Below are 21,636 nucleotides of genomic sequence, written 5' to 3'. Positions count from 1 at the left end.
ATTTCCAAGAACTGCAGTAATATTTGGTTGAAAATAAGTTATAAACAAAAGATCAAAACCAGTAACTTTCTATCAACAAGATTTAACATTTTATTTGTTTGAGCACACTGAAATCAACATTAATTCAACAGTGCACCAACAACCCAGCAATCACTTTCCATGAGTATTATTATTGGAGGGTATGATCTCGGACAACTTCTTAAATGCTCCAAGAATACACAAACCAGTATTAAATTACAATGAAAATATTTCAAACTGTATAAAAATATACATTCATGCATACAGAGTAAAAACAAAATCTATACTTTCATATAGCTGCGACAGTTGAATTAGCAGTTTGCTTAAGCACAGTGAGATCCCAAGAAAGTTGTGATGTTCGGTTTTTTCTTTATCAGATTTTTTTTTTTCTCGTGGGGGAAGACAGTGAATTTGAAAAAGACTTATGAGGCAAAGAAGCAGAAAGAAACTAATTGAATGTAAGAAAATACTTCCAACAGTGTCTCAGGTCCTACTTCAAGATATGCATCTTCTAACTTTACAAAAATAGTTGTTTTGTCAACACAAGGCTCAAAGTAGTGCAAAGATATAGATTCAGAAATAACACCATTAGTTATTTATAACAAAAATAGCGATTTTATCATGAATTCCTGACAAAAACAGCAAACAAAACCTGACAATAAGTTAATATAGACTATTTTGAAAGTTTGAAAGCACACACAAACACAAAAAAGCAAGTTGACAAAATTAAACTTGTAAGAGTGAAATATTATTAACTGCCACATCTGCTGTTTAAATCTGTGATTTAAATATGGTCACGACTTCAGATTTATCTGATTTCATGGCCATTTTTTTTGCAGAGACAAAGACAGCTGGTTTATAGAGAGATAAAAAAATAGTTTCTGTATTTAAAGTTTTGTTTTTCCCAACTGTCTGCTCTACCTTTTCTGGGGAAGTTTGACAGTAAAGTGAGAAAATGAGCTGGAGAGGCAACAAAAGCTTCCTCTCCTCTTTTTTTCTTTACTATTTTACTTTTTTTTTATTTGTTCGATGAGGTAGGATAAGCGGATGAATCCAGATTTATATTTTTTTTATATACATACATATAAAGCCATATTTATATATTGTAGTAGAAAATATGACAACTGTGCAGTGACAAATCTCAAAAAGGAGGAAAACAGGATTTTGACATTTTTAAAGGCACTCAGTGTAACGACGCCACTTCAACCTGACCAAAGCTTGGCTAAAGTTCTCCCATGTGGTCAGAAGTGGTATTACTACATAGAGTGTCTTTAAAGTGCTTGAAGATCTACTTTTAGCTGATTGCTCCAAAAGTGAGCAACCTATTTTTTGTTTGTTTTTTTCCAAATGAATGACAATAGTTGTTTGATTAAACTGCTTCAGCTGCCCCAGCCTTAAACTGATGAAAAACCCCAAAGCACACAAGTACGCACAATGAAAACGGTTAAGCAAACTGTAGAGGGACAGGGCGTGACACGGCTGCCATCTTCATGAAGAAACTTAATTAAAACAAACAAAAAAAAGATTGGATTCCTTTGAGCTGCAACACAGTGATTAAACACAACGTTCCCTTCATGGAAAATAAAAAGAGGCGTATTTAAAACAGATAAGCCGAACATCACATGAAGACAAGTAGAGAACGCTACATTATCAAAAGCATGAAGCCGACTGAAACCACCACTCATGGTGTGTTTCACTCTGTTGCTAGAAAGATTTTTACAACCCCATTATGCAACAAATACAAAATAAAAACAGAATATATTGTAGTTAAGGCATTATTTTGTTTTTTTGTGATGGCGTTTCCTCTGTATGGCTGGCACTTTTAACTGGAAACTTTGTACATGGACCATGACTCATAGTCTAATGCATTATTTAGGGGCGGTGTCTTTAATTTTACAATTTTTTTTTCTTTTTAGATGAGGATCCAGCACATTTAAAATTAAATAAATAAGAAAAATTATTATTATTACTCAAATTTTAAGTCTCTGTTTTACCACCAGATTACCTCCAGAGTCAACTTCTTCTTTTCTAACCTTCGACTTGGAGGTAATTGCAATCGCGCTGCCGCATTCTGAACTCCAAGTGAGGTTTTGACCCTGGGTTCAACTCAGGCTTGTAGTGCCTTGGATAGAAACTAAAATGTATGTGTGGTGCGCACACCAGGTCTAGGAACTGCTCGGGTTAAAACCTCTAACGACTTAGAGCAAAGGAGAGAAAAACGGGGTCAAAGACCGAGGTTAAAGACAGTTAACCTCTTGGAACGTGAGCCCCTTTAAGGTTGTAGGATTCTGAATGAGCGCATTCAAAATTATTTCACAGTATGGTCAAAAGCTGAAGAAAACAGAATACAGAATATACAGTATATATAATACTTATTCACAACAATAGTCTCTAAAATATTAGGTTGATTAACCGGGTAAAAACGTAGCTTCCTTGTGCTGAAAATTAAAGGTGTGTAAAAGGCTTGAAGCCCAAGCTTGTGTGAGCTTGTGGACAGTCTCATACAAATTGCTACATATATACAAATAATTTTTTCGAGGTGATGTGTAGGTAGTGGGATGTTGACCACTCAGTGATCTTCCACTTGGTGCTGTTGTGCTTCTCTACTGCCGAGAAGATGCTTTGTAATGCAGAAGCCGCCTCTTCTTCACCTTGAAGAAATCTACAAATGGAAGAACAACAATAAGTTATGCTGTATAATACAGAACTATGCTTGACAAGAGAGGCTGATATTTTTGGAAATACACAGAGCCTAAGGTTAAAGACTATTTTAACTCCCTCCAAAGATATCAGTTCCATCTAAGAAAAATACAAGAAAAAAACCCCACCCTTATGTAGCAGTTCCCCTTCTGACCACATGGGGGCATTTAGCTCACTGTCCAAAGAACCATTGACAATAACATGTTGTCCCACTAGAAGAGTACCTCACTGTGCATTACACAAGAGCCTGAACCACATACTTTCTTGTGATACGCCCCCATGTGGTTAGAAAGGTAATTACTACACAGAATGGATTTTAAATTAAATAAAATCTGGTGAACTCACCTGTGATGGCAGGCTGACCGCGTCTCCTCGAACGCTTAAGCCGAAAGCAACCCCTCGCGGTCACTTCCAGGTACTCATCTCCAGACCCCGATGAGCTGCTGGACATGGGAGAACCCTCGGCCGACGAAGGTGACGGCCGCCTCAAGCCCTGCGTCACCTCGGGTGTGGCCTGCTCCACCGGCCGCACCGTGCAGCTGTGGTAAAACGCCGGGACGTCTTGGCGCCTGAGCTCCGTCCACTCGATGCTGGAGCCGTTTCCGGGCCTGTCGCTCTGGAAGTCAAAGTTCCAGCGCTTGTTGGCCTCCTCCACGCCCATGCAGAGCAGCCGCTGGAAGTCACGCTGGAGCTGCTGGTGGTTAACGGAGCCGAAGAGGTTCCTCCGCACCGGCCCCGCCTTCGACTTCCAGGCCTCGATGCATGCAACGCGCGGGAGCTCTGACTCAGATGCCATGACTAGTTCTTCTGTTGATGCTGACGTAGAAGCCATTGCCAAATCCCTATGGGAGAAAAAAGCTCAACGTGAGACCTGTGGAGTTTCAGTGAGGTGTGAACTGAATTTTTACTGGCACAGACTGCGCACACACAGGAACAAGCTATAAAATGGCCAAAACCCTCTGAGATGCCTTTATTTGATCAAAATCACATGTGGCCAAATCTGCTAAGCACTTTAGAGCAGCAGCAGGTACCTGATCTAACACCAAATAAATCTCTAACAACCCTCACCACCCAGCCCTGTCCCAAACAGCCAGATCCTCCACCTGCTCTGGTGCTTATACGTCAAAGGTTGACAGTAAAGCTCACAAGGATCAACAGTCCATGAAGGTTTTTCTGGTGAGGAATGTTTTCTGCATCACCCGTCTGCCACGGTTAATTAGAGAAACGCTGCTGAGTTCCTCGATGGAGCTCCACTTTGACATGAATGATCTCATTTTAGAGTTGGTTAATATATTACAAGGACGTGGATGACAGCTACCTCCCCCGTTAACCCCTGGCAGATGAGCGGTGCAGGGAGAAGACAGAACAGAACCACCGTTAGAGATGGCTACATTTCTTTGCACAGTACTTCATATTTATTTTGTATATCATTTGGAACGACAGTGAACCACGTTTGGCAGTCAAAGTGTGGGAAAGACAAATATTTGTTTAATTTTCAGGATCAAAATGTAATCCTGCATACTGTGGTGCTTTTGAGGGACATACCGTACTTTTCTTCTGTTGACCTATTTAATTACCTGAGAGGGACATTGTCCCTCCTTTTAAATGTATATTTTATGCTTTATCAGCTGTGGTGAGGCAGAAGAATATTCAATATCTAATCTAGGATGACCAGTAATTTCTTCTAACTTGCATAACATTAGACTTGACCCAGATTGAATCAACAGCAAGTGTCCATTTTTCCCGGGCAAAACGCACCCAGTGGACGTGAAGGCATCTGAACAGGAGTCACCTCATCAGATTTGATTTAAATGATTCTCTAAAGAGAAATTATTCTCAGGTTATACTTTCTCTTTCAGGTTACAGATTAAAATGTGTGCCTGCTGTCAAAAAAGTACAAAACAGCTGCCATGTGATCCACAGGTCGCCTGAAGAGACAGCAGAAAGAAACACGCCCGCAGGCTGAGTCTGAGCGCTGCGCACTTATGGATCCATTACGCAATCCAGCTAATTAGACTACTTTATTAAAACCACATTTTATATGTCAACCTATAACAAGGCCTTCGGTGTTTAAAAAAAATACTAATCAGAGAATTCAAATGAACATTTATAGTTTTTTTAGTTAAAAAAACAAAACTGCAGGAGAAATGCTGCGTTCCATTTACCTCGGAAGTCGGAACTCGGAACTGGGAATGAAGTCACAGCCGAGTTATCAGCGTTCCAGTTACAAAGTAGGTAAACAAGTTTGTAGTTCGCATATACCACATGAAAAAATGTAAATTACACTATAACAGCATATATATGCCGAACAATACTTGTTTACGACTGATTTAGTGTGCCCAAAACTAGAATGAAGTGGGAAATCCCACTTCGAGGGGCAAAAGTTATAGTGTGGGCGCGGTGCGCGGATCAAGTTTCCACTATAATCGGTGGTCCCACATTCACAAAAACAAGGAGACCCCTCCCACCCAATAACAGCGAAAATGTTACAAATACACCTCAAAAATGCACCTGAATGACCAAAAGACAGCTTTCAAATGGACGATAGGACTAAAAGACTCATTTTTATTCAGCTTTTTGAGACTAGTACATCTTGTGAAAGTGCGTCGTGACGCAGTTAAGCCTGATTCATGGGTCCGCGTTAAATCGACGCAGAGCCTACGCCGTAGGTTACGCGGCGACGCGCCCGGTTCTGCGTTGTTGTAACGCGGAACCATAAATCAGCCTAGGGAGGATGTGGGTCAATGAGATGCGGCACGAAAACACCCTCATCCCGTCTACTCCTACTATGAGACGGAATGTACTTTTCTACGCCAAGAATGTCACGCACGACAAAAAAAAATTAAAAAAATACTGCAACACAATTAACTGTAACGGTGTATAGTATATATACTGACAAGACAGAAACATAAAGTTATATCTCACCATCGGTGTAGAAGCGACTTTTCAAAATTTCGCCCAGTTTTATCTGCCACGAGGAATAAAAGGTGAATTAACCCAGGTCCAGAGGATATAAACACCTGTGGTGAACGGTTTCGGTGGTTTGCCCGCGGGAGAGTCGTGTCTGTCCTCTTTATTTGCGTGACTGGTTTGTTATGGACTTAAGAAGAGAAGGACGTCCTACACTAGCGGAGCGGTCACGTGGTCCCGTCAAAACAGCTGGAGCGCAGCCAGCAGGTACATAACTTAAAAATATATTTAAAAAAAGTTGTTGCTGTCAACACGGAGAAATCTTATAATAAAAATAAGATTATAATAAAAAAAATAATAAAAAAAAATAAAAAATAAACTTTTTAGTAATATTTTACTACATCTGCATAAAACATGATGATAAATATCTTCTTAAAAAATATATATATTTTTTTTTTAAAGTTGTTGCTGTCAACACGGAGAAATCTTATAATAAAAATAAGATTATAATAAAAAAGTTATTAAAAAAAATTAAAAATAAACTTTTTAGTAATATTTTAGTACACCTGCATAAAACATGATGATAAATATCTTCTTAAAAAAATATATTTTTTTAAAGTTGTTGCTGTCAACACGGAGAAATCTTATAATAAAAATAAGATTATAATAAAAAAGTTATTAAAAAAAATAAAAAATAAACTTTTTAGTAATATTTTAGTACACCTGCATAAAACATGATGATAAATATCTTCTTACCTTGTTATCATGACGAAAAAAGAATGCACTGGTGATGTCTGAGGTCTCAGCTTCATACCCAGACCTGCTGCTGCTCCTGCTCACTGTTGGCGCTCCTGTGTTTCACTTCTCCCTCGTAGCGTCCAGAAGTAGGTCAAATATCTATGCCTTGGCCGCCATTTCCCCTCTCCCTGAAAATGTGACACACATTCTCGTGTGCTGCTGCTGCGTTTCTCTGGCTCCATGCCCGCATCCTGCAGTCACGTTGAGCTGCAACGTGACCTGCACAGCGCTGTACTTCTGCTGCAGTCCTGAACTTCGCGGTTTTTTGCAAAGTGCAAAAGAAAAAAATAGGCTCTTACATGATTAGGAAGTAGAAATAATTTCTTTATCTCTCTTGTTTTGTCTTGTTTTTATGTTTTTTTAAGTGGAAACATTGCCTCCTGACTTTACCTCAAAACCCCAATGTCCTGATGATAAGAGAATGCAAGTGGAGCAAAAAGAGGCGGGGGTTCAAAGGGTTAAGTGAATCATTCTCATAATGAAATGTACAGAAATTAGTCTGTGTACTATTTGGAAAAAGACACTTTATTAGTTTAAATAACACACTTTCAGGTCTTCAGCTCTTATCCTGGCAATTTTACATGCTGAAATATATCAATGCATATTTCAGAATATGGTGGTAACAGACCCAAAATACAACATTAATATATATATATATATATATATATATATATATATATATATATATATATATATATATATATATATATTAATGTTGTGTGAGAGGATGTGGTTTAAAGAACGTATATATATATATATATATATATATATATATACATTCTTTAAACCACATCCTCTCTTTCTTCTGCATTAAAATGTAAAAGTGTCTCCATCTTCTTGATTATAAATATCTTAATTCTGTATTGTGATAATTTGGATTTGATAGAATAAGATTTTTCAGGACCTTTAAGTTAACATTGTGTTTTTATCCGCTCCCAAAATTTTAGATGACAAGCAAAAGTTTTTATTTGTTCATATCTTTCAGTTTTTGAATGACTTCATCCCTTTGGTTTTTTACTTTTTTTATTCTTTAACATTCTTTGATTACAAAGTTATGATGAAACGCAGGAGGTTCTCTAGTACTTCAGTTGAGAAATGGATTCTCCGATTTCCTACTGTTGCATTTACTGTTAGAGGCACATTACGTGACTGTTGCACCACTTTCCAGTGACGTAGACCAGAAGTCCTCTTAGATGCCTGCTACCATGCGCCTCTCACTTGGGAAGGTTATTCCAGGTTTAACACGCACGTACACAGTTACAACACTATTAAGTGTCTGAATAGCTTCAGACAAGTGTTTTTCCTTCCCAAACACAACCAAAGCAGACTATATGTCTACAGAGGTTCATGGGATCTGCTGCTAAACATGTTAAATCAGGTCGAATGGTCACAATTGGTGAGTTTTTCTGGACCATGCTGATTAGCTCAAAATGATATATCCCTAATGCATTTATTTATGTATTCCTATCAGCACAGATTCTATCATTTCTTAGTGCTTTGGCAGTAGTTTTATTATTAATATTTTAAGAAACCTATGCATTTTAGTTGGTTTAAATGATCGTTTGAGGAAAACATTGTCCACTTGGTTGAAATGTCTTGTACATTAAGGCGGAGGAAGCTGGTGTCATGACAACGATGAGACAGTAAACAGCAATAAATATGCATACGAAGTATCATTACAGAAAAATGTGTTATTAACCACACAGTCAAACACAAAGAGTTAAACAAGAATAGAAAACTGGGTTTCATTACACATTGAACAGACATCAAACTTAAATAAATCGTTGTTGGCCTTTTTACATGTTTTAATACACCATTGTGTAAAACATAACATATTTTGAATGTGCTTGATTCAGACTGTAAAGTCATGCCTCAAATATGTGTCAATATGTATCTGTGTCACCATTATACTTGAAATTGTGCAAATCAGAATCATAAATAGACAACATATATATGCCTAATAAAAATGTCAGTTTTGCAAAAATAAAACATTTATCTCAAGAAAGTTTTCACGTTCACATGAAAATAGTTTTTCTTATGGTCCAAAAACCGAGATATTTCACAAAACTGCATTGGAAACGCCAAGAAAAATAGGTCATTTGAGGGGATGTTCTGACACCGGCGATTCTGATGTCCCAGTCAGGTATTACTACAAATTTGTCACAAATGTGCAGTTTATCAGGACCAAATGGATAATTTCTTATCAGCAGCTGAACAGATAGCACTGAAATAGAGTTGTCACCATGATAACCCTGAAAATGGAGGAAATACCTCTGGCAGTGGGCAGTTTCAAGCACGTGTTGATACACTGTTGATAAATTATAAACAAGTTTTGAGGTGTTGCAGGAAATCGTTGCATGCATTTGTCCAAAATTAGAATCTAATTCCTGAAATGTATCTGCTTATAATATTGCTACATCCCACTTTACATTATTTCTACGAAAGGTATGCACAAGCCGCAATAAAATAAAAAGATTTTGTAATTGTTTGGAGGGTTTTTTCTCTTCTTTTTTGTTTAGTGAACCACTTCTCGCAACTACCGATCAGGTGCAGTGTTTTCTTTATTTTCTTTATTCTCTGGAGTTGAAAGCAAATAAGATCATTCTTACACATGTCGGCCCGTTCCACCTTTTTCCATGGCAACAAGTAGCAGTAGTTTAGTGTACCATAAAACAGTCAACTTGGTGGTATGTGGTGGTATGTCAAGCAACGAGAATAAAATGCATGCACTGTCTTTGTTGACCTTTTTCTCTTCTGAGAAAATGTTGACTTATTTGGCCCTCAGAGTTATTGTGGGTCTTTCCTGACACTAAATCAGATGGGGTCGTGTCCCGGCTCAGTAATGCCCCACTAATCTGTGGGTCAAGTAGCTTTTATCTGCTGTTATACATGAGTATAGACAATGAGGCCCCAGTAGCATGATCCCTCTCTGGTCTTGTCAGGCCTGTATTTACAGTCAGCTTGTTGTTTCAAATTAAATTTCTAATCCTCTTGTTGTCTACAGTGCTATGTATGTACTGGTGTAAAAAAAACCCAACCCCCCCGATTCCCCCAACTCATAATCCCGTGCTGTGTGTTACATTTGGACATGCAGTCATTAAGCCTATTGTTTTCCCTCCACGGTCAGTGCCCATTGAATACATTAACACGATTGTAAGACAACAGTCACACGGTACAGTGTGACTTGGGCCAGAGAACTGGGAACTATGGAGCTAGAACAGTCTCATAATTCACAAATGCACACGTCGATCCACAAATGCACAGGACAAAATTCACAAATGCACAGACCGATTCACAAATGCACACGCCGATCCGCAAATGTACAGGACAAAATTACAAATGCAAAGGACAAGATACACAAATGTATTTTTGATGCACACACAAATATAACCTGATTTACAAACGTTTTTTTTTGTCTGTGAGCCGCGCTGGATTTGCGTGACTTCTGAGACTCCCCTGACATGACTCAATCCACAAATACGTTTTTTTTAACACTGAAGGATCTGCAACCAATCAGATGTCTTCCGTTGTTTCATCCAATCTCAAAAGTCACACGCAAATCCAGCGCAGCTCACAGACAAAAAACGTTTGTAAATCAGGTTAAATTTGTGTGTGCATCAAAAACACATTTGTGTATATTGTCCTATACGCACGTGTGAATTGTTCTGTGCATTTGTGAATCGGTCTGTGCATTTGTGAATTTTGTCTTGTGCATTTGTGGATCGGCGTGTGTATTTGTGAATTATGAGACTCTTCTAGCCCCATAGGGAACTGCCACAATGTAAATAATTGGAATAATTTTTAATAAGTGAACAATTCTCAAAGCAAACAAGGGAACAAACGAGGTCCCATCGATAAACCTACTTGCATTTTATCTGTATAATCAGTGAGAAGGGATTTCTCGTGTTGTTTCTGGAGAACATTTATCAGATAGAAAGTAAAAGTAACATAGCATGAGTAAGTAAGTGATAACATTCTGGCCGTGTCCCTCCCTCGACAGAAGGGCTGTCACAGCGGAGCTTTGTAGCTTGCAGACTTGGCGAGGTGTTTTACCCCAGATCTTCTTCTCGATGCATCTCCACTACAAGCACGGGGAGGACAAGCAAACCTCACACAGCCAGGAACTGACCCCGGGAGCTTCCCGCTGCGAGGAAACCGCGCCGACCATCAGGATGCAGAAGCATACTGTAGGTTGAGTAATCACCATCAAAGATGAGCCCATCAGAAAGTGAAAAAAAAGAAGTGAGTAAAATTGCATCGTGCCTTCCTTTTTTACATTTTTGCTATATTCTTTTTCACAGTAAGCAAAACCAATATTCAGACCTGTTGCTTTTAAATAACATTAACACATTCAGTTCACGTACATAACATCAGATTATCAGTCGGACTGAAATTGTAGCTTCAAAATGCGTGAAAACACCTCAGTCTGTATGAAACCAAACTTCCTATTTTCAGGCTAACACGCCCAACTTAAACTCTAGTTTAACGTGGTTAAAGTTGAGCTCACTCCTGCATGAAAGCATTGTGGGCCTATGGTGTCTCTGCACGTTCTACACTTCCCACCCAGGGATGTAACCTTGAACTGCTGGAGGAAACAAAAACATAGAACAAAAATATGTTTGCCAGCTAAACCAAACATGTATCTGTTGTTTTGGTGAACTGAAGATCATAGTCTGATGAAGCCAAGAGAAACGCATCATCTCCAAAAAGAGGAGATCAGGTCATCGGTCACCAAGCTGCAGTGTAGCTGAGCAATAGCTGTATTTTGACTACAGTCTGCATGTGGATACACTCATTAGATTTAGAGGTTAGGTTGCATGTGGTGAGTCAGAGTTATCTGGATGCAGTCGGGATGGGTGGAGGGGATGGTTGCTTCAGGATTACACCATGCAAGGAAAGTTTGATTAATTATGACTAAATGTGTCACATTGGAGGCAATTTCATCTTTTTTCCATATTTATCCACACGACGGGATCTTGACTGTAACCAAAGGCTGCCAGAACCAAAATAGAACCACAAAGTTTTACTTAAGTGATATTACTTTAATTTAATTGACTATATAATATGATGTCTATAGCCTGGCCAGCCGCAGCCATTCACTTGCTTTGGTTTGAACTGAAGAGAAGAAATAACCTGTTTTTTTGCTGTCTCCAGGATTTGCTTCTTTGGCTGACAACAGGGTTTTTGCACACGAATATGTAGTTGTGTTTGAAACGAAAAGGTGTTTGGTTTCACTCCCGATGAGACTTTCTGAAAGCACCAGGTCTGAGGTCATCAGCCCCACTGCAACGTTATGAAATCCACGCACAAGACACACAAAACCCAGAGATGTGCAACCTGCTGCGCGTCCGTTTCAAGGCCAAGGGAAATGTCTCTGGTAAATGGGAAGCTGTGACAGAAAGAGAGACGAAAGAAAAAGAAAGGAGGAAGAAGTTGTTAGTTCACAGGTGCACTACGGGGGTTTCCACGTCCTCTTGGCCTTCAGCTGCGGAAACAGTCTCACCACAGACGTGAGTGTTTACCGAGACAGTTTCCTGACATACCACAACAAAATGAAGGCAGCGAGAAGACTCGTTGAAGAAGTGTGGCGTGAAAAACGATGAAATGCGAGAAGGATGGTTACAGTATATGAGTGCAAGTAAGAAAGAAAAAAAAAGGTGTGCATAGCAACATCAATGAGATAACGCTTCAGGGCCACCTGCTAACTTCTGATTTAAGAGATGCGTGGCCTAACGCAGGTTGATTATGTCTACATGCTGGTAATATGACTTTCACTTCCAGCCAGCTCATCTACATCCGCTGACATTTACATAGGAGCGAGATGATCCATCACAGGTGTGTCCAATCCTACCTGTAGGCTTTAAGATCAAATTGTAGGATTTGTAGAATTAACCGCCTGCAGCAAACAAGCTGAACTTTGATCAAATGTGCTGATTTTAAAGGCAAGAACTTGGGTGAAAGAGCTTTTTTTTTCTCCAAAAAACAACGTTATATACAATATAGCAGTGGAATGCTGTTCACACTTGGAGATTTATCAAAAGATCAGCACCAGTTTCAGATTCTCACAGCTGGGGCTCTTAAAATTTGCTGGCATGATCCAGCTTCTTGGCCGGATCGCCCGGGAAAGCAGACGAACGCTCAACGGGAGTTAAGCCAAAACAACACAAGACTGTATTTCAACGTGTTTCATTTAATCCAGTTTTGATTTGAGCGTGCATGTTTTGACCTGCAAATCATAAAAATCTGTTTTCTACAATAGCTGCATGTAAAAGTGGGAGGGGTTTACATGGGAGCATTTGCCCAGCTGTGGACGCCACAGGTGGGGCTTTGGGGGGGGGTTACATTTATGTGTGAGTTTTCAGGGTTGGGTTTACTGGCAGCTGGATAATGTCCGGGGTTCCCATGAGGGGGAGGAGGGTGGTGGTTGAAGATGAAACTGTGTTTGTTATTTTTGCTTTTTCTTGCATGCCTTTTTAACATGCAAGTTGAAGGATTCTTAGATTTATTTTCTTCAAGTGGTTTTTTTGGGCCTTGTTGAGCCGCATTTTTTAATAACGACGCATTTTGTAATAAACTACCCCAACTCATTTTGTAATAAACTTTGCCGCATTATGTAATAAGTTATTACATTTTGAGAAGATTATTACAAAATGCACTTGCAACTTTTTTATTCTCTAGAAAATGTAATAACATGGTGCATTATGTAATAATAATTCTAAAGCATAGTTTATTTGTTTGTTATTGGCCTATATACAGGTAATTCCAAACTTCAAATAGGCAACTAAAGTTATATGGAGTATTATACATAGATTTATTGGGCTTCATAGCTCTAAGGGAAATTGCATAAAAAACAGCAAAAGTCACTCTTGTATAAATTATATATTGTATAAGTATTATTACATAATGCAACCATGTTATTACATTTCCTAGAAAATAAAAAAAGTTGCAAGTGCATTTTATAATAATATTCTCAAAATGCCATAACAACATTTATTACAAAATTGGGGCAGTTTATTAAAAAATGCGGCTTATTACAAAATGAAATTAAAAAGTTATTACATTTTGGACGTTTATTACAAAATGCACCGTTACTACAAAATGCGGCTCAACAGCCTGCAAATGTCTACTTCATCATGCATTTATTTGTGCATGGAAAGAGCCTCTCACTCGTGTGAGAACATCTTGTGCTCCGAGGTGATAACATCATGCTTTTCTGAGATATTGTTTTTCCAGAGTGATTGTGGGCGTGGGAAGGGGGCGTGGCTTTGGTGGGGAAGAGGGCGGGACTTGGCGGAAAGGGGCGGGGTTTGTGTGGGGAAGAGGGCGGGGCCAAATAAGGCGGGAGTAAATCAAGCCTTTGTTTTCGTCTGTGCCTGAGTGCCTGAAGAGGCACTTGTTTTGATCTCACTGAGGTACCTTTGAGGGAAATGTCGTCTCATAACTGCCTGGAGTTCAGCCACGAGACGATATAAACCCTTATCTGAAGCCTCCCCCTCCCAGTCGCCGTCCGATGTTCAATTCAGTTCTGATAAACGTCACTCCCTCGAAATAAAGCGCCTGTGCCGTTTATAACCTGACGGTCGTCTGTTTGTTCTCACTGAGGTGAAAAGGTGGCACGCTTATCTGCATCTGCGGCACATCTGGTTTACATCTGCTCCTGTCTTATTGAGCTGTGCGTGTGTGACTATATGGCAGAAAAACACGCGGAGAGGGCAGGGGTTTGCTCTGTTTGGAGGATTGAGCATGAATGATCCACATCTGCTAGGAGAGGAGAGGGAAAGACGCAATCTTAATATTATTGTTTTATAAGGTTGGATCGCGCGTGAAATCAGATATTTCATACAATTCTATCAGATAGGAAATCTGCATGGATGTGCAGACACTAAGGTTGCCAACTAGTATTTATAAACTATGTTTATACATTTTTTTTAAATGTACAAGTTTGTATCAGCTTAAGAAAATGTTTAAAAAAGAAAAGATAAGTGCCTACAAAAAAGAAGAAGGAGAAATAGAAAAAAATAGATAGAAGAGTGGTATTTTTGTTTGTTTTCTTGTTATAAATATGCGTATAGATTGGTGTTCAGTAAGTCAACGTAATTGTATTAACAGAGAGGGGCAGATTATATCATACATGTAAGTTTTCTTCTTCCTGCTCCTTTTCTTTCATGGTGATAATGTGTACTTGATGGAATTTTGTACAACATTATTAAGAATATATACCATGAATGGAATAAATGAAATGAAAAAAAAAAAAAACTAAAGTACGCGTCCCGTATTGAGCTGAAAAGAGTCAGAAAATAGTCCTAAAAATGTCAATGGAAAATGGCATTGAGCTGTTGAGTTCATAAGTTATTTTTCCTGTTTTACTACAACTGTAGCCTACAGTCATGGCCTTTGAGACACAAATATGTTTACAAGTTTTCTACAGACTTTTGCTGTTTGCACTTTTGTTATTGCACTATTACAGAATGGATGTTCTGCTTTCTTTCTATTGTTTTATATTCATTTATACAATTTTAAGTTAAGCAGGATGGGTTTTTGTTTAAGAAATATACTTATTTTATTCAGTTCATTTTTTTATTTTGTATTAAAGTGAATTGCTGGATAATAATTTGTTTTCCATGTGTTCATGGCATTCAAGAATATGCTTCTAATTCAATTCAGGTTCGAGTCAAATAGTTAAAAAATCATTTCATTCACAAAAAAAAAATCACCACGCCAGGAAGGGTGAAGGCTGCCGATGAGGTGTCCCTTATTTATTTTTCAGGGAGTTGGCAATCCTAGCAGACACCTTCATCTGATGAAAACATCTGTGGTTGATCTCTGCGTGAAATGATGCTGATCGTTGAGGACAGATGTTGTGACAACTGTTTGAAAGTGAAGTGAAGGTGAGATAGACGTGACAAATAGGACAAAAAGATGAAGAGGAGGAGAATCGATATTTGGACGCCTGTTGTCCGCCCACATGGTTTTGATAGTAACTAGGTCAGCTGGCCTGAAGTGCAGCTTTTACAGCCAAAAACTTGCTGAGGGGGAGGGACTGAGGACAGAAGACAAATAGTAAAGAAAAAAGGGGGAAATGATTGGGTTTTTTTATGACAGGAATGGAGTTTAAAAGGAACAAAATATAATCTTATGTCACTTGAAACCGAAATGTTCTTCCCAGTCTCACTGTTCAGGGAAGTCTGTCAGGTTTTTGTTTCCTGACACACTGAATGTTTTCAGTAAATTATATCAGCAGTTCTGGCAAGTCAGTTCAGGACCTATAGGGCCGAGGTCCTTGGCGCTTTTATTTGTAATGTCTTGATGAAATGAGAAACAGCTCTGCAGAAGAAGCCCGGGGGGGCTGCATGTGTTATTTTAAGAGAAGCATATATTGTTTAGGACTGATGAAGAGCACTACTGCAACCCGTTATATGTCAGCACTAATGGATGTCGGCTTGCTCACAACAAGCCGGAGGACTCCGTCTTCTTCTTAGCCATGAGGTTTCAACATCCTTTTAATTCAATCTCAGTAATCAAAATGTTATTTGCTACTCAGCAACGCTCGGTTTTCAATTATTGCACTGTTTGTTTGTTTTTTTAGACAAACTGACACACTTTCCTGAGGCCTTAATGAAATATCTGTGACATGTTTTGGTCAAAATAGTGACTTAGTACGTCTCTTTTTTCCACTATTTATGTAGGTATTTCTACTCTGATCTGGCTCTGTGATATCACAGAACTTTACATATCTTTTTTTTTTTTAAAGATTTAGTGGCTCTAGTGGCCTTTATTCAAAGTTTAGACAGTAAGGGGGAAAAGAGAAAGAGAGAATGCAGTGCAATGAATGCAATGAAGACATGCAGCAAAAGGCCGTAGGCCGGGACTCGAAACTACAACCGCTGCAGGAGGACTCTAGCCTCAGTACATGGCAAGTCACTGAATAACACATTTTCAGAATACCAATAAAAACTAACCTTACTATAACTGTTCTGTGCAACCAGACTGATTTAATTCCCTATACATACAATAAGGAGTCCTTATCCTCATTTTGCCCCAGTTTTTGACTGTGTTACTTCCTCCTGAGGCGTTACAGGCATGGGACAAACTGTTGCCACCTTTTGACCTTTTGTACCATTCATGCAACAGCGCAATGGGAAAAAAAATGCATTATGGTGACAGGATGAATTGCCTTTGTGAAAGGGGCCTTTGGCGGTCGCAGTATAAAGACCCACTGGAAATCTCCTCTTCATTCCACCTTCACTCTCCAGCTGTGTGTTCACAATGATCCCACAAAGGCACAATATTCCCTCCCGAAAGTGCGCACGGACAAAGCAGCATGGGTGTCCACGATCTGCAGACAGCGGCGTTCCTGAACTGGTCAGAAACACGTCCTCCCAAAGTCTCTGGGTGGAAAAAAAAGGCGCTACAGCGGCGGGATGAACTGGCTGTGGGCTTGTGATGTCACAGTACCCTGAAAATCTGAAGCTGCCCAAGTCAAAGTGACTGCGTTTCCATGCATCAATAACCCTTTTAAAACCCAAATATTGGCAATAACCCGAATTTGCACAGCCATGTAAACACCAATAACCCCTTTGAATAACCCGAATTTGCTCATATTCAGGTTTTTAAAACCAAATATGACCCCTGGGTTACTCCTTTTAAATCCTGAATATTCGGTCATGTAAACGCCTAACGGAATATCCCGTCAATATCAAATGGAACATGAATTTGTTTTCTGCGCATGCTCTGTTCGCAAGGAATCCTGGTCTTTTGAGTCCAGGACGTACTTATAAACATGGAGAAACACAAGACCACGCCACACTTTTGGAGTGAGGAGGAGACTAATTACTTCATAAATGTAATGAAGGATATGAACATGTTGGCATTTGTAGACGGTAAAAAGTACCGGGATAGTGAGATTTACAAGAAGGTGAGCGAAAAGTTGCGCGAAGCAGCATTTGTTTTGAATTTGGATACAGAAAGAAGAAGCGGAAATGGCGGTAATTGCGTCATCACGTTCTCCGTGCGTCGCTGGTTTGATGGAGATATCCCGAATGATTAATTACCATGTATACAGGGATAACCCTGTTTGCTCACGCATGTAAATGGAATATTCCGAATGTTTCAGTAACCGGAATATTAGCAATAACCCGAATTTTGACTGCATGTAAACGTAGTCATTGTTGATAGCATTTGATTTGATGATCTCTTCAGATACACAAGTTTATGCTTTCAAACACAGACAATGATGGTTTTTGTCATAATAGACTCTTTAAATATGAACATTCAGTTCTTCAAACATGTGGGCGAGTCTCCCCTGTCAGAAACCCAGTGTGTGTGTGTTAGTGTGTGCATGTTAGTGTGTGCGTGTTGGATTCCACGCAGCTACGATCTGGAACAGCGAGCCTGGAGAGCTCTGCGCCGGCCCGGGCAAGGACCCTGCAGGCTCACGTGTCTTTACATTTCTGCTTCACAGCACTACAGAGATCATGCTTTCTATGTATTCCACTTCAGGTGCTTCGTTGACGCTCGTCCAACATTTCATTTTCACTCTGAGCACCTCTGAAAGTACGCCCCTGGGCCGCGGTGACTCTGAAGGCGTACAGGAGTGAAACAGGAAGAAACCAGGGCCCCACGCGAAGCTGCGAAGTAGAAGTTACCACAAACATCCAGTTCAAGGAGAAAACACCTCACAACACGGCTGCTCAGAAGTGTGTGCATGTGATACACATCTCGTATGCAAATACTGACACTTGTTGTGCGGCTGTGTGGTAACTCGCAGCGACAACTCACGATGATTGTAATCTCGCAAGGCTGAGTGTGACTTTTAAGTGGATTGGCACGTGTAAGAAGTGAGATGAGGTATCATTATAAAAGATAAGTCTCAACGGTTTTCTTACATCTTTAACATCTTTAACGTACTTCCTCCCAGAAAACAGCTCTGAGTGGCTGGTGTCAGCTGAAAATAAGGAACAGATTGATCCGTCGTTGATGATATTGTGAGTGTTGTTTTGGTGACTGTTACATGCCTTGCGGTGTCATGCCCCCCCATGCAGGCGTCATCCCAGCCGCGCTGAAAGACACAACCGTCCCCCTGTTTCAACTTAACTCCCTGTTTTGATCTGATCTTTGTGCCGTGTCAAACCCCGAGCGGACGACTGGCTTCAGTTTGCGACGGGAAATTCTCGGAGAAAAACATCCAAGAAACACAAAGTTTACTACACATGTTCCACATTACGGTCAAATGACTCTCAGCTGTTTATATCTTGTCAGTCGTGACAGACGGGTCAAATGAATTTAGCACTCTTATGTATGTTTGCATGGAAGATTTTTTTTTTCTCTCTCTCTCTCTCTCGTACAGGAAAATGAAAGCTTGTCACGCGAGAATGTCCCAACATATGGAGCCTCAGTTTTGGAGCAAGAAAGGTTGAAAATAGCTGACATACTTCTGGAGGAGAGGGGCTGGCGCCTCATTTTCTTGCGCCATCTAGTGTTCTTGCAAAAGTTTCACCCTCCGAGACGGCGTAAACAAAATGTCTGGTATGACTGGTTCTCCACTCCAGCAGGAGATGTGGACTTACGGCTTCCTCTGCTGGTGACCAAACAAGATTGCAGCTTTAGGACATTAAAACTGCAACATATTCATGATTCACTGGTTTTCAAGAGGAAACTTCAGGCCCACATCTGGGCCCTATCTGCTTTCTGTCTTCACATTTTGACTACAAAGCCACACACACACGTCCTAAATCTTATTTTTCTTTGGACTTTTTGGGGCACATCTGACCCTCATAACACTTCCCATAACCCATGTCAAAGCTGGGTTGTGACATCTGGGACACATCTGGCCCTCATGACATATTTCATAGCTCGAGTAGGGTCCATCGCATGATGTTTATTTCACTATAACGGAGCCACAAGTGTCAAAGTTAGCACAGATGAGGCCCAAATGTGTGGTGATGTCACGTGTAAGGTCCCTGGGAGGGCCCCATATCAAGAGTGACAAACAGGGCGGTGTACCGACATGCATGTTCTCAGGAGGAACTGGCTCGACCGCACCCTTTATATAAGCATAGGACAGTGTGTAGCGTACGCACGGCCTGATTCTGTATAGGTGGAGCTTCAAAGGGTTGGTCTTTCATTTGAGCCCGGGAGGTCAGAGGTCCCACAAGAGATGACAGAGCAGCCAACGTCCATGCACAGACCCATGTTTGAGTTGTTCTTGTAACTGGAACTTTTATGATCCACCTTTATCTTTCGTCTTCGTACCTTCCTGACAATCAGACGTACTGGTTCAGTTTCACTTCCCAGTTCAGGTTCGTACTGTAGTACATCAGGGAAAGGTTGCAGGGGTCAAATGCCTGCGAGAACTGGAATAATCCTGATGACATCACAGTAACATTGAGAAAAGGTTCCGGTCACTCCTGCTCAGTACTGGAGTTGTGGGGGGATGAGGGGGGATGGCATCCCCCCTGAAATAAAAACGGTCAAAATCATCCCCCCTGTAAAACTGCCATCCCTCCTTTCCATCCCTTATGTCATTTCATCAATGAATGTGGTTTTACTGCTATTTCAACATTTAGAGTCATCACCAGAAAAATAAAAACAGAAAAATGTGACAATTTTCACCTGTTTCAGGTACATTTTCACTTGAAATAAGTAGGAAAATCTGCCAGTGGGACAAGATTTATCTTCTTATTACAAGCAAAAAAATCTTGTTCCACTGGCAGATTTTTCTACTTATTTCAAGTGAAAATCTACTTGAAACAGGTGAAAATTGTTGTTTTTTCCAGTGATGAGTCTTGTTTTAAGTGAAATGAGATTTTTTTAACTAAAATTAGACATTTTAACTAGAAATAAGACAAATATTCTTGTTAAGATTTTGAGTTTTTGCAGTGATCCATTTTACTTATCCTGTGAAGGACAGAGTCATATTGATAAGTTCAGAAAACTGTTTTTTATTGTTGTGTTTTGATGTATTTGATGTAAGCCCAGTGGATATTTAAAGCTTACAGAAGGCTGCATTTAACTGCTGCTATGTCATTCCTGCAGTATTTCTGCAGGTCAGTGCTATTATTTGTAATATATTATATTATTTGTAATCAGCACAAATTATCTGTCCCCATATGATAAAATCCACCATCCCCCCTGATTTTTCGAGTACTGCTCCTGCTACACGATTTTTATAGACAGGATGACTAATATTTAGTAGTATTTATTTTAGCTCCTGTTTTTCTATGAAAGGACAATTAAAACTTGAGCGGTTGCTGTTGGTCGCAGTGGGAAATAAAGTGTTCTTTATTTATTCTTACTTTCCGTGATGGGTTATTTTTCCAGACTGGACTTGAGAGCTCCTAAGTGTGCGCATGTGTATGAGTATAGTCCCGTGGACCCGTGTTTCCTCCCTTTGTGAGTCCGTCTACAGTCCGGCAGCCTGTCTCTCTGTTTCTAGGTGGATGGCTGTTTGATTTTCTGTTACACTGGATTTTCGGGTTCCCTGCCTTTGTTATTGCAGAGCCTGCCGTCTTGAAGACTCTGGTATCACTTAGTCATCTGGGGCCTGTCTCTTGCTTTGGGTTCTCTTTCTGAACAACAAGTTACAAAAGATAATAGTCAACTTCAGCCTCGTAATATACACTTACTGAACACTACATTAGGTACACCTGGTATAGCTAATAGAGTAGTGAGCATACATACACTCACCACTTTATGAGGTGTACCAGGTGTACCTAATAAAGTGAATAATGATTGAAGGTTAATCTGGGGTCATGAAGGTTAATTCGAGGTCATTAATCATCACACAGTGATTAATGAGTTGGCTGCCTGAAACTGCCTCTGGGCTTGATGAACGTGATCGTCTGAGCTGCAAAACGCTACTGAAACTTGACACACAGGGAGTTGAGCAACGATTAGGAAAAGGAGCAAAACAACCGCAAAGACAAACAAAATAATTACAAGACTAAGAACATAATAAAATCAAGAGAGGTGAAGTTTACACTGTTGCCTATAAAGGTGGAAAAACACTTTTTTGTTTTTTAACTCTTCTAATGAGTATATTTAAAATGAAAAGAGGAATATATATATATATATATATATATATATATATATATATATATATATATATATATATATATATATATATATATGTATATATATATATATATATATATATATATATATATCTATATACCGTATATACTGGTTTGAAGCTAAATTTTCGGGACCCTT

General features: G+C 39.6%; 1 protein-coding gene across 2 annotated transcripts; it reads right to left on the bottom strand.

Annotated features, from left to right (window-relative positions):
* Positions 1-74: 74 nt before the first annotated feature.
* Positions 75-6,544, bottom strand: cdkn1d (cyclin-dependent kinase inhibitor 1D). 2 transcript variants are annotated; one of them, XM_061714349.1, is made up of 3 exons: positions 6,385-6,544; positions 3,064-3,560; positions 75-2,680 (listed from the first exon to the last, which is right to left on the bottom strand). In XM_061714349.1, exons 1-3 carry the CDS (start codon positions 6,438-6,440, stop codon positions 2,622-2,624), a joined length of 612 nt encoding a protein of 203 aa, XP_061570333.1. In that variant the 5' UTR covers positions 6,441-6,544; the 3' UTR covers positions 75-2,621. The 2 variants fall into 2 exon arrangements, with proteins under 2 accessions (XP_061570333.1, XP_061570334.1); XM_061714350.1 differs by lacking the exon at positions 6,385-6,544 and adding an exon at positions 5,644-5,823.
* Positions 6,545-21,636: the final 15,092 nt, after the last annotated feature.

This window comes from Cololabis saira, chromosome 23 (genome assembly GCF_033807715.1).
Source record: "Cololabis saira isolate AMF1-May2022 chromosome 23, fColSai1.1, whole genome shotgun sequence".
In the NCBI taxonomy this organism is placed as follows: domain Eukaryota; kingdom Metazoa; phylum Chordata; class Actinopteri; order Beloniformes; family Belonidae; genus Cololabis; species Cololabis saira.
This window is presented reverse-complemented; position numbering and strand designations above follow the sequence as displayed.

Coding starts and splice junctions, on each gene's coding strand:
- cdkn1d (XM_061714349.1), bottom strand. CDS start 6,440: ATGAAGCTGAGACCTCAGACATCACCAGTGCATTCTTTTTTCGTCATG. Junction 3,561..6,384: donor TTTTTCGTCATGATAACAAG/GTAAGAAGATAT, acceptor TTTCTCCCATAG/GGATTTGGCAATGGCTTCTA. Junction 2,681..3,063: donor CGGTCAGCCTGCCATCACAG/GTGAGTTCACCA, acceptor TTCCATTTGTAG/ATTTCTTCAAGGTGAAGAAG.